At 31.2% G+C, this 12,422-nt stretch overlaps 1 protein-coding gene across 2 annotated transcripts in view; it reads left to right on the top strand.

The window, feature by feature from the left end:
* FER (FER tyrosine kinase) overlaps positions 1-12,422 on the top strand; it is a 442,177-nt gene that overhangs the window by 187,538 nt on the left and 242,217 nt on the right. For both annotated transcript variants that reach the window (XM_046666723.1, XM_046666724.1), the window contains 2 exons: positions 2,759-2,962; positions 11,867-11,989. In XM_046666723.1, coding sequence (XP_046522679.1) covers positions 2,759-2,962; positions 11,867-11,989 — 327 coding nt within the window. The remainder of the gene's footprint in view (positions 1-2,758; positions 2,963-11,866; positions 11,990-12,422) is intronic.

Below are 12,422 nucleotides of genomic sequence, written 5' to 3'. Positions count from 1 at the left end.
GTTATTCTTCCCCCAAGAAAAAAATATTTTCATTTTCTATTACTTAGTCCTCATTGCTTCTTCATTTCAACCAATCTTTTTATTTCACTAAGCCCAGTATGTTTTTGCTGGGAAGGGAAAATAACTAACTAAACAGCTAGCCCAGTCAGTCGGAAAGCTTGTTGTATTAAGTATAACTGATTGACTGTATTGGATTAACTATAACTTTAAAAAAGGCTTCCCCTCCCCCACATAATTAGCAAAAGTCTTATATAATTTACCAAGAAGGAAAAATCTTTCCCTCCTGAGGCTTAGAAAGATATGATATTTGAGGTAAAAAGCTTCATTTCACTTTTGACGTCATTATGATTCTTGGGATGTTGAATTTTGTTGCCGATACGTTATACATTTTATTACTGTCAAGCTTGCAAAATTGTATTGGAATTTTCCTGAAATAGTATTAATAAAAACATTCCTTTCAATGCCAGAGTAGTCCCTGAAAGACCTGATAGACCCAGACAGGGGATATATACGGCCTTTCCCTGTGAATGTGTGCACACACACACACACTCACAGTAAGTTCAGCCTCCATTTCATAACAGTATTGTCTAGGGGCTGGGAATACCAGATCTCTAAGCTTCCCTTCCCACCCAAAAGGAGCTAATAAACCCAAAGGACTGAAGTGTAATTCCTATGAAATAGCAGTATAAGTATTTTCCTATTTACTTCTTTTTTTAAAACAGGCAAACTTACGTGTTCTTTCAGGATGATCTTTTTTCCAAACCTATTCCTTATCTTCAGATCCTTAAATGAATTTCTCAGAGTGTTAGCTGAACTTTTGTACTTTAAATGTCTTTTTGACTTAGTGAAGTCTCCAGGCTTTGCATTCTCCCAATTCTAAATAAATCAAAATTTGGGAGGATAGGTTGAATAGAACAAGAAATCAAGCACATGACATCCTTGTTTGGGATGCTTTTCTATTATCTAGACTTTTTTGGGAGATAATTATAAAAGCAAGTTCTTTGCAAAAAGGTGACATTGAATTTCTTATTTTATTGATTTTTTTTGGAAAAGAGAAAAAAAATCAATAAACACTTTTGTCATTTGTGAGACTTGGAAATATTTCTGTTATAGTAAAAATTTTAGTATTTACTATAATGAGATGCACTGTGATAAAATTTTGGAGATAAATATTTAATCATTTTGACTACCTACTTTAAAAATTATAAACTTAGTATGCACAAAAAGTTAATTTGTGTGGATTATGCATTTGTTTTAAAAACAATTTCTTTTCCTTCTTATAGTTGTAGCTAGTTGTTCATATGTTTGATTCCTTAAACCCGTTTTTGGGAAGATGATTTAAAATTTTTTGAAATATTTTATTTATCATAATTAGTACTCAAAAAAAGGGTTATTTAGCTTCTAAAAAATTTCCATGTACAGTCACACCACATATATATTTAAAGAATTGAAGAATATCATAAGTGGAAGAAGTAGAAACTAAAATGTGGACTCTTCAGTGAAGTCTATTTGGAGTTTTTCAAGGTTCTTTTTTAAATCAATGGGATGGATTTCGGATAATGTGAAATGGAACTTTGACAGTAATTTTTGGGCCTCTTCCTTGGTGCAAAACAATGAAGGCTATCTTCAAAACTAGTTTTTATTTGCCAAATGATACCATATTTGTCACTATATAGAGTTCATAATAAGAGCCTGAAAAACCTCATGTGTGAATATTTGCCTTTCATTTATTATTAATTCTATTTTTCCCAATTTATAAATTACTTTCTCATGAGGCATTGTGTGAATTGTATTTTGAGAACCTTAAGAGTTAGTGCACATTATTGTACCTTACTCATAAAGTACTCTTATCATCTGGGGCAGTTTAGTTCCTGTGGATGACATAAACAAACAAAACAACTTTTTACTTGTTACCAGAAAATGTGTGATTCTGTCTATTATCAATTAGAAACATTTCAAGAAAATATAATCAGCTCTTACTTATCTCTGCTGTTTAGCAGAGATATTAACATTTGGTATTAGCATTTGGCCTCCTAAAGTAACAGAATTTGCTTTCCATGGCTTATATTCCTCTCTTGTTTTTGCCATGTGTTTGTAATTGCACATGGGTGGTTTTCGATGATGCTATTTCTCCTAAGGTTTTATCTACCATGGCTACACAGGATCAGGACCAGCCATGTGGCAGCGGTAATGGTTAAGGAAGTCCTGGGAATGAGATAAGAATGGAAAGGCAAGCGGCAGGGCAGCATCAAATGAAGCCTTAGATAGTGCTCCTGGAACATATGACCATAGATGGTCCACAGCCTGTGTGATCAAGTTAATTCTGTAAAAAGACATAACTCAACTTTTAATTTAAATAAAAAAATGAAGTCGTTTTGTGAAAATTTCTCTGATAATACTCCTTTTTTATCCTAATTCTCTGGTTGATAAATTTTAAATATATGGATTTATTTTATGATATGGTGAATAAGACTATAAATGCTAACTCTAAATGCTAATATTTTGTGTGCTTATGTATAATGGATAGGAAAAACAAATAAACTTATATTAAAGGATATGTATTTGTGTTAAACTTCAATACCAGTGCTCCAGGAGATACTTTTTTTAAAAATTATGAAAATTTCAGATTCATCATATAAATTTTAATTGGTCAATTAAAGGGAGGAACATATGTAAGAGGTATTTATAATTGCTATGACTTTTACCAGAAAACATTGCTATTTTCTCTAATTTATTTATTTTTCAATATTTGCTCAAGTTCTGTGATGCAATCCCCATAAGTGAGAAGCCACTGGCAGAACAGGACTGGTACCATGGTGCAATTCCCAGAATAGAAGCGCAAGATCTGTTAAAACAGCAAGGAGACTTCTTGGTGCGAGAGAGTCATGGGAAACCTGGTGAATATGTCCTTTCTGTATTTTCTGATGGACAAAGGAGACACTTTATCATACAATTTGTTGATGTACGTTTCCAATTTAGTTTATATTTTGATGTAGTTCATTGTGGTATAATCATAATAAAATGATGAATATTTTCTGATAAATACCAATAACACTTAAAAGCTGGCACTTAAGTTTTCTTTTTTCTGAATTCGTTAAATACAGTGCTCCAAAACTCACTGAAATGTTAATCTTATTAAGAAAATATATATTATAAAATATGGTAAGTTAAAAAGTTTTTACAAACTTTAAATGCATAAATATTTAAAATATTTGAAGTTAAATTTGAACATTGAAAATATTTTAAATTAAAAATAAAAAGAAATAATATGATTATCATAATTTTTCTTTTTTTTTCTGGAGAAACTTAATTATGAATTTTATGCTCTTGAGACTGGACCTTAAAATTGCTTTAAAAAATTGTACTATGAGAGGGGCTGGCTGGGTGGTGTGGTGGTTGGGTTCACGCACTCTGCTTTGGAAGCCTTGGGTTCACGGGTTCAGATCCCGGATGTGGACCTACACACCACTCATTGGGCCACGCTGTGTGTCCCATATACAAAGTAGAGGAAGATTGGCACAGATGTTAGCTCAGGGACAATCTTCCTCAAGCAAAATGAGGAAGACTGGCAACAGACATTAGGTCAGGCTAATCTTCTTCACCAGAAAAAAAAAAAAGGGGAAAAGAAAGAAAGTGGTACCATGAGAGATTTTTAATAAACAAATTATTAGTGATAATGAAATTCCTTAATGAATGGGACAAAGATAGTTGGTTTTACGATTCATTTAGGATTAAGGTTTTTTTCTCTTTGTGTATAACTTATTGCTTGTTGTCTTTAAAAAGCAATGAATAGAAATTGATGGAAAATTTAAAAAATGATCTATTCACATTGCTTGTTCTAATACTAATTTATTGAAATTTAAGTATTGCTGAACTAATTTTTATGTTTAGTGTATTCTTTACTAAGCGTTAAACAAATGAAGAGTAATCTCAAAATTTTGTTTAACTTTACCTACTGAGAAATTTTTAATGTTTTTGGCATGTGAAGAAATTGATACTTCTATTTGTCATTTCAAATAGCATGCATTTTCAAACTGGCTATCTATAGGATTTCAGTTTATGTCCAGGCACTAAAGTAATACTAGTTACCTTAAAAAAAGATGAAAATCAGAGGGTTTTAGGGATATATATATCAATATATCTATCTCTATATTATTCTGATGTGAAATTCACATACCATAAAGGTAACCATTTAAAAGTGTACAATTCAGTGACATTTAGTATATTCACATCAGTTCAATGACATTTATAGTATATTCACCCTAGTAATTATAGTTAAATGAAAATAGATGCCATTCAGATGGGTTAAAAGGAATAAGTCCATTAAAGTTTGTATTATAATTTTCACAGTTTGTTAATTTTGCTGGTTTTCAGACCTCAACCTCATAATCATATTTGCCTACTCTTGTACATCTGACCTACTGTTTCTAATAGTATATAATTCCTTATTTCCTTGGCAAACTCTTTTATGATTTGTATGTAACTTTAATTTATGGATGTGGATAACCTTCCCTGTTACAACCTGTGATCATGTTGACAATATTTATAAAATGATATGAGAATTGTAGAAGGAAAGATCATAGGTAAAGTATAAACTAACTATAACCTATATAAATGGTTCCTTCAATTTTATAAACTCTAAAAGTTAATATTTGTGAAATATGTCATACATTAAATAAGACTGAAATATTCCCCTTATTATCATTTCTAGTTTAAAATGTAACTGTAGGAATGTGAATTAGTGTTCTTAGAAACAAAAAGGAAAAGGTCTGCTTGCAAATTATCACTTGTCTTTAGTATTGCCATTTTGTTTTAAGTGACTAAAGGTACAGCAGAATATATTCTAAAAATAAGACATTGTTACAAGTTCACATTTGAAGATTTTACTTGACTTCATCTGTCATTGAAATTTTGCAAAGATCACTATTAAAGATGAGAGCTTGTATTTAAAATCCTCAGGTTTTCCATTGCCTAAATTTATTTAGTTCACTTTCAGTATAAAATATTGAGCTCTTCAATCAATTGAAAATAGGAGTTTAAGTGCTTGGACAGTTTTTAATTCTTTTTCACTTTGTATTGCTAAAATTATCCTTTTTCCAGGGGGTTGGCCCCGTGGCTGAGTGGTTAAGTTCGCGCGCTCCACTGTGGCGGCCCAGGGTTTTGCTGGTTTGGATCCTGGGCGTGGACCTGGCACCACTCATCAGGCCATGCTGAGGTGGCATCCCAGGTGCCACAGCTAGAAGGACCCACAACTAAAATATACAACTGTGTACTGAGGGGATTTGGGGAGAGAGAGCAGAAAGAAAAAAATAAAGAAGATTGGTAAAAGTTGTTAGCTCAGGTGCCAATCTTTATTAAAAAAAAAAAAAAAAGGATTATCCTTTTTCCTTCCTCATATATCTGTTGCCTGGAAGGGGTCAATAAATGGGGGAATTTATTACCAGGTATTTGATGATTGCCTGTTATATTCCAATCAAGGAGTTTTAATTCAGTAGTATATTATAAAAGCTGTACGTAAATGAAAGGGACCAGTGTCTTAAGAGAGGAAGACATAAAGAAATACGGGATTTTAGAGAATGGAAAAAGTATCAAATAGTGGAACAATGAAAAAGCACTGGACTCGGAGTCAGAAGACTTGGCTTTCAGTCCCAGCTCTGCACTTCACAAGCCCTGGGTTTGGGAAATAATGGGAGTAATAGCTTATATAGTTATTGTGAGAATCAAATTAGTGAACATGTACTTTGTAAGGTTTGAAATGCTATACAGATATTAGGCATTTTTACCATTGTTTGATGAGTTTGAGAAAAAATATAAATGTACTTTGTAAGAAATATCAATGTAATTGGAAAAGTTAATTTTAAAAATTTCTTTTTGGTTCCTGTGAAATTTACTTGTGAAATTTAAATAGTAATGAAAATGTTGTTTTAGAATTTATATATTTAGGTTTGAGGTATTCATTGATCACAAGTAATGTCATTTTTAGCAACATTGCCTCTGTCAACTAGAGTCTAAGATGACAATTATTTTGAATCTTTATTATTGTATACATATCACAGTTACTTTTTAACATGTGAAACTCTTTGCATACTGTGAACATTATGACTGATCAAGATGGACACAGATATTTTCAATTTTTATATTTTTTTATTACTCGACAGAGAATACCTGTTATTTTAGCTAGTTCAAGCAAGAACTGTAGTTTTTACTGAACATTAAATATATTAATTTCATAAAGGCAGATATATTAAGCTTAATATTAAGTAGATATAAATCTAAGAGTATCTGAATCTCACAGTATAATTCTAGTGTTATTTACCGACCTCTTCCATAGTTACTAGCCTTTTATGGTGCTTGTTATAAAACCGTATTTAGGGTTTGTACCTAAAGCTATTTATTTTGTGTTGTAAATGTTGACAGATTTTTGTAGAGGTTCAGATAGCTTTGTTCCATTTGATAAGTAAATATATAATCAAATCCTTGGTTTTGTATAAGATAAAACAAAAATACATGTGTTAAAACAAAAGTACTCCAGAAAGAACTTTTTTATGCTATTATTAATACGAAAGTCCCAGTGCATATTTCTCTAATTTGTTTATCTGACATGCAATTGCTAAACAGTCATTTTTGTAAAGTGCCCTGTTATGCAGTGTAAGGAGATGAAACTGAAAAATATATGGCCTAATTCTCAGTGAGTTTAAAACCTAGAAGGGGTGAGACATTAGCAGAATACATGAATATTAAAGATGCAGAATTAGGGATGATTGAGTCAATAAATTTGAATTAACATGATGAAATGAAAAATAATACATAATATTTTAAAATAAAACGGGAAAAAATTCTATACATAATGGCATTTCATCATCTTTTATTTCTTCATTCGTTCACTCAGGAAATACTATTTGAGTGAGTACTATGTAAGGGCCGGGGATATGGGCCAATAAAACCAAACCACCTCCACTTTTGTGTGGAGTATTTACTTTGTGAAATTGCATAGGTCAGTGTATTAAATCATCACTTCATTCAACAGATATTTATTGGATGTCTGTCCTGTGCTAAGTTCCACTTTGAGCTGATGGATTTAGTCTCTGAATGTAACCAGATAGGTTTATTTTGTTTTGTTGCCACAATCTCTAGGCTGTTTGAACTACCTTTTAAATTCATGCTGTGGGTCTTAAGGAAGACTAAATGAAAATGAGTAGAAATCCAAAACTTGTGTGAATGACAGTTAATTTCAAGTTTGTGGCCTTATTGTTGTACACTTTGGATTATTTTAACCATTCTACTCTAGTTGGTCAAGGACTGAAGAAAAGGCAGTAAGTACCTTGAAGTCAAAATGAAACAGACGTAAGATGTCATTTTCTGTGCTCCTGACACACAATTAGAGACTTAGGAAACTTCCTTCTTAACAATAAAACAAAGCCATTCTAAAACCTTAATATTAATTTCTAGGAAATAATAATTGAGTGAGTACTTTTTAAGGCCCGGGGATATAATGATGGAGCTTACAGTCTACGGGGGGAGGGTCATAGCCATTCTTATACCAAGGACTATGTATAGTTATAAACCGCAGTAATGCTTCAGTCAAGATACGCAGTGCTATGAAAGCTTTTAACTGGGAAACTTAAGGAAGTTAAGTTTGAGACAACATCTGAAGAATGAATAATAGTTAGCTAGGAAAAGCCATACCAAAACCTTATTAATATTATTCTCCAAACTCCCCAACAATCCATCCTGTGTACTGGTTTAATTAGTTATTTGTAACTATTCAGTGTCGATTTTATTTTGAGAAAGCTAAAATTTATGTTTTATATTTTCATTTTTAGATATTTTACCAAAAAAAGGAGTGTTTTAGCCTTTTGTTTTTATTCAGCCTTTTGTTTGTATTCAAGTTATTAATCTCAGCCTCTTCCAAAATGATTTTTCTTTCTTTAGGTTTTCTTCTTTTCTTAAGCCTGCCTATCCTAGATTGTTTTTCAGGAGATCCACTCAGGCATATTCTTTCAAATTATACATTCATCAAATCCTCTTCTTATTTTTGTGTGCTGATTCCATTCTCTCTGACTTCTTTGCATAATAACAGTCCTCTGGAAATATGTATAGCAACCAAATCTGATTGTTTTTTTCATCTATATGCATGATTGATTCTTAAATAGCACACTGATAACTCAGGAACAAATTCTAGATGTACTAAATGTTTTAAAAACAAAAGTAATATATACTCAGTGAAAATTCAGAACTATGTATTGTGGAATGTGTGCTTCACATTAACACCCCCTTATGGGTTCAGTGTGTATTCTTTGAGATTTTTAAAAATATATTCTAATTATGTTTCTATATAATTTTTATTTTACAAAAATTTTCATACTGTATTTTTTATTCATACTTCTCATTTTTTTAATGACATAGTATATGATATTTAAAATGTAATACAAATAATCAACAAAATGATCTTTGTAGAAATTTATTCTATACTACTATTTTTTATTGCTTCTTTTGGAATTCACATAAGTGATTATTAGTAGCAAACTTCGCTCCAGAGAAGGCTCTTATTTAAAAGTTAATCTGGATTCTCTCTCTTAAGAAAAACTTAAAAAAGAATCCATCTGTGTGTGAACTTAACCTCAGGTCATCTGAGCTATAAAAAATTTAATAGATCTGTGCAAGGTCAAATGTAATAGTCAGGATTTTGAGTGTATCAAGAAACAAGCCCTCAACAGTTTTAGTGAATGTACTGTTCTTGCCCTTTTAATTGTTTAGACAAACTTTATAAGCATACAGTCTTAGCATCATTTTTAGACTCAGTACTTTGTCTTCATCTTTAAGAAAGTGAGCTAATTGGTTTTGCACTCTGTTAGGATTCAGACCTTCATTGACGTTGGGGTGATTGGTTTAAAAAAATAGTTAGCATTAATTTCTTATTTCAGCCCATGAAGGAGGCACTGCTGCTTGTATCACTCACTGTATTAGTCCATCATGATTACTATGTCAATGGTAGAAAACTGCCTTTAAATTAAAAACTAGATATGTTCTTAAATTAAGAAAGGGAAACTGAAATTCCTATTATTTTTATTTACTGTTTCTCTAGTTATAAGAGATATGTTAGAATTTTATATAAGACATTATGACACTAGTGGCTGTTTTGAAATTTTATTCTGTGTAAACTTCATCTCATTATTTACTTTTTATTAAACATTGTACTTTGATGTCTTGAGTTGGCGTAAGTGTGTGAACTTTCCAGTATTCATTTCTAAGTTAAATTGTCTTACTTGTCACTTTAACTTTACAGTCATTTTATGTGCATTGCATTTCATTCATTCACACATGTTTATTTATCCAGGCAATATATGCCAGGTACTGTTGTAGACCATGGAGATACTGTGATGAAGAAAACAAATGTAAAAATTTATGACCTCATGAGCTTATGTTCTAGAGGAAGTGATAATAAACAAGATAAATAAGTAAAATATATCTGATATTAGATGATGATAAATATTGAGAAGGAAAATTCAGTAAGAAAAAGTAGGTAAGAAATTTAGTTGGAGTGAGAAAATGGATATTGAATATTGTATAGGGTGGCCAGAGTCGTCTTCACTGAAAAATTGACATGTGATAAAAGATAGAAGGAAGTAAGGCAGCCATTACCCATATGGCCATCTGAGGAACCATTTCAAGCAGGAAATGTTAAGGCCCTGGGGAAAGAATGTATATTATATGTTTATAAAACAAGAAGCAAATGAGTGCAGCTGGTGGGCAATGAAAGGGAGGGTAGTGGTTAGAGATGAGGTAAGAGAGATGATAAAGACTTTATTCTGAGGGAAGTAAGAATTTTGAGCAAAGTAATGGGATGATCTGTTATAACAGGAACTCCTAGCTGCTATGTTGAGTAGACTGAGGGAGAAAAAAGGGGAGAAACAGTATTTATATATTTTAAGTTTATTGAGGAATAATTAATTGGCAAATATAATTGTATATACTTAAAGTGTACAAGATGATGATTTGATATACATTGTAGAATGATTACCAAGATCAAGATAATTAACACATCCATCACCTCACATAGTTAACTCCTTTTTTTTTTTTGTGGTGAGAATGCTTAAGATCTACTCTCAGCAAGTTTCAAGTATACAATACTGTATGTTTGCTTGAAATATTGTTATCGTTATTATCGTTGTAAGTTCCACATTCTACCTTTTATATTTCTTCATTTCTTAATCAATTTCATGTAAGAATGCCTTCTAGGATATTTGATTATTTACAGATAATCATTATTCCTTGAAAAAATGTAATTTATCCTAAGTGTTCTCTGAAAATGTTTCTTTTCATATATCTAGGTTTGTAATTATTTTTGTAACCCAAGGTTTATTATTTGTATGGTGACTTAATAATTGAGTGTGCACCATGTGCCATATACTGGGCAGTGCTTTGCATGTTACTACTTAGTCAAGCCTCACACTTACTGTGTGAGGAGGTCCAAATATTATTTCTGTTTTATTAATGAATTAGCTGAGACACTGAGAGAACTTGCTTAGTACATTGCACACCTAGTAATATATTAATGTCTTCAGTGTGAAATATTCTTAAGCATCATTGCTAATATATCATAGCTGGTCTGGCTGCTATATATAAAAATTCTTTACGCAATTTATTAACAACTGCTCTGAATTGACTATAACACAAATAACATTGAGTTAAATTATTTTCTATAGTTAAGTGTTAAAGTAAGCTAATGCACGTTTTGCTCCTCACTTAATGAAACAAATACTTATTTAAAAAGTTGTATATAAATTAAATTCTGGTAAATTGAATATTATTTTCTACTATTGAAAAAGAGCTTTGAGTTTTGTATCTTTTAACTGTGAAAGTAATCTTCCAGTAATGTAAGAAATATCCAAGTTTAGAGAGTTTTGAAAGTTCTTATTTCTTAGCAGAGTTTTGTTAAAATAGAGCACACTCATATCTGTATTTGTTCATATCATCTGTATATGTACAGGTGAGCTCTTTGTGAACAATCAGGTGGAACCTTTGATTACATTGCACTACATTGCAGTGTCTGTTGCATTGAAAAGTGTGGCCAATAAGATATTTTTTCTTTGCTATATTTATTGCTATCAGTTCATCCATATGATAGTTGACCTGCATGCCTCCTTGAAATGTGAAGACAGAGGAAATGAGTCTTGGCAGAGTTTGGGAAAGTGTTACTTGACATTATGAAATCAAAAAGTGCTAAGAGTTGAGCATGCTGGTATCTGTAGTTTTGTCACTGGTTCATTTTATTTCTTTATCAAAGGAATGTAAGTGACTGAGTGTTTTTGGTGAAAGAATAATACATAAGTAACCCCAGTATAGAAAAATCAATTTATACTGTATTGATAAATAGGAAATAAATGATCATCAGAGATATTCTTAAAACATTTATTACTATGGATATACTTCCTCAAACATTTGACATTATTTTTCACCTTGAAAGTTTTATCAAATGAAACATATATCTAAACATATTCCTTGTTCTTTAACTCAAGTGTATCCCATGCTTTATTTCCTTTGGTTATCATTTTAGCAAAATGCATTCCAGATCTATTTGTTAGTTTTTCTTTCTCTTCCTTTCTTTTTTAACCATTTTGATTATGTTTAATCGTTATGAAAATTAGTTTATTAAGGCAAAGGTAAGTTTTTTTAGCATATTGAAGTTTTATTTATTTATTTTTACCATCTTAACCATTTTTAAGTGTATAGTTCAGTAGCATTAAGTACATTCAGATTATTGTGCAACAGTAGTTTTTCTTAAATGGAACTTGATGTATTGATGCATGTAGTCCTGCTGAAGCAATGTTTTCATATTTATTCTACTTTATTGTTCTTTCTCTAGAATATGTATCGATTTGAAGGCACTGGGTTTTCAAACATCCCTCAACTTATAGATCATCACTATACAACAAAACAGGTCATCACGAAGAAATCAGGTGTAGTTCTGCTGAATCCTATTCCTAAGGTAGGTGCATATATATGCTTTTTTCTTAAAGAATGTTTTGTGATTTTTTTTGTACTTTGTATACATTTCTCACAGTACATATAGTTCTTAGATTATTTGTAGAAGTTTGGAAACAAAAGGGCTTTGTGATAACCGCTGTACAAATATAGTTGAAGCATGGAATTTTCTTGGTTTTATTAAGATGGGTTGCCTTTTTATTCAGTGTTTCCTAGGTTACGAATGGTCTGGGTTTTTTCTCTTTCCCAGTTTTTCTTGAAAGACCTGAGGCTTTTGTTCATTTTATAAGGTTCAGACTTTGAAAGGTTCAGTGTATAAAAGATTCTGAGATGTAGAAGTCAAAGAAAATGTCTAGCAATTATGAGTAAATCAGAATTTTAATTTTGGATGTTAAGTTTACAATATATTATAAGACACTGGAACTTTTAAGAACTTT

The sequence above is a fragment of the Equus quagga genome, chromosome 7, assembly GCF_021613505.1.
Source record: "Equus quagga isolate Etosha38 chromosome 7, UCLA_HA_Equagga_1.0, whole genome shotgun sequence".
NCBI lineage: Eukaryota > Metazoa > Chordata > Mammalia > Perissodactyla > Equidae > Equus > Equus quagga.
This window is presented reverse-complemented; position numbering and strand designations above follow the sequence as displayed.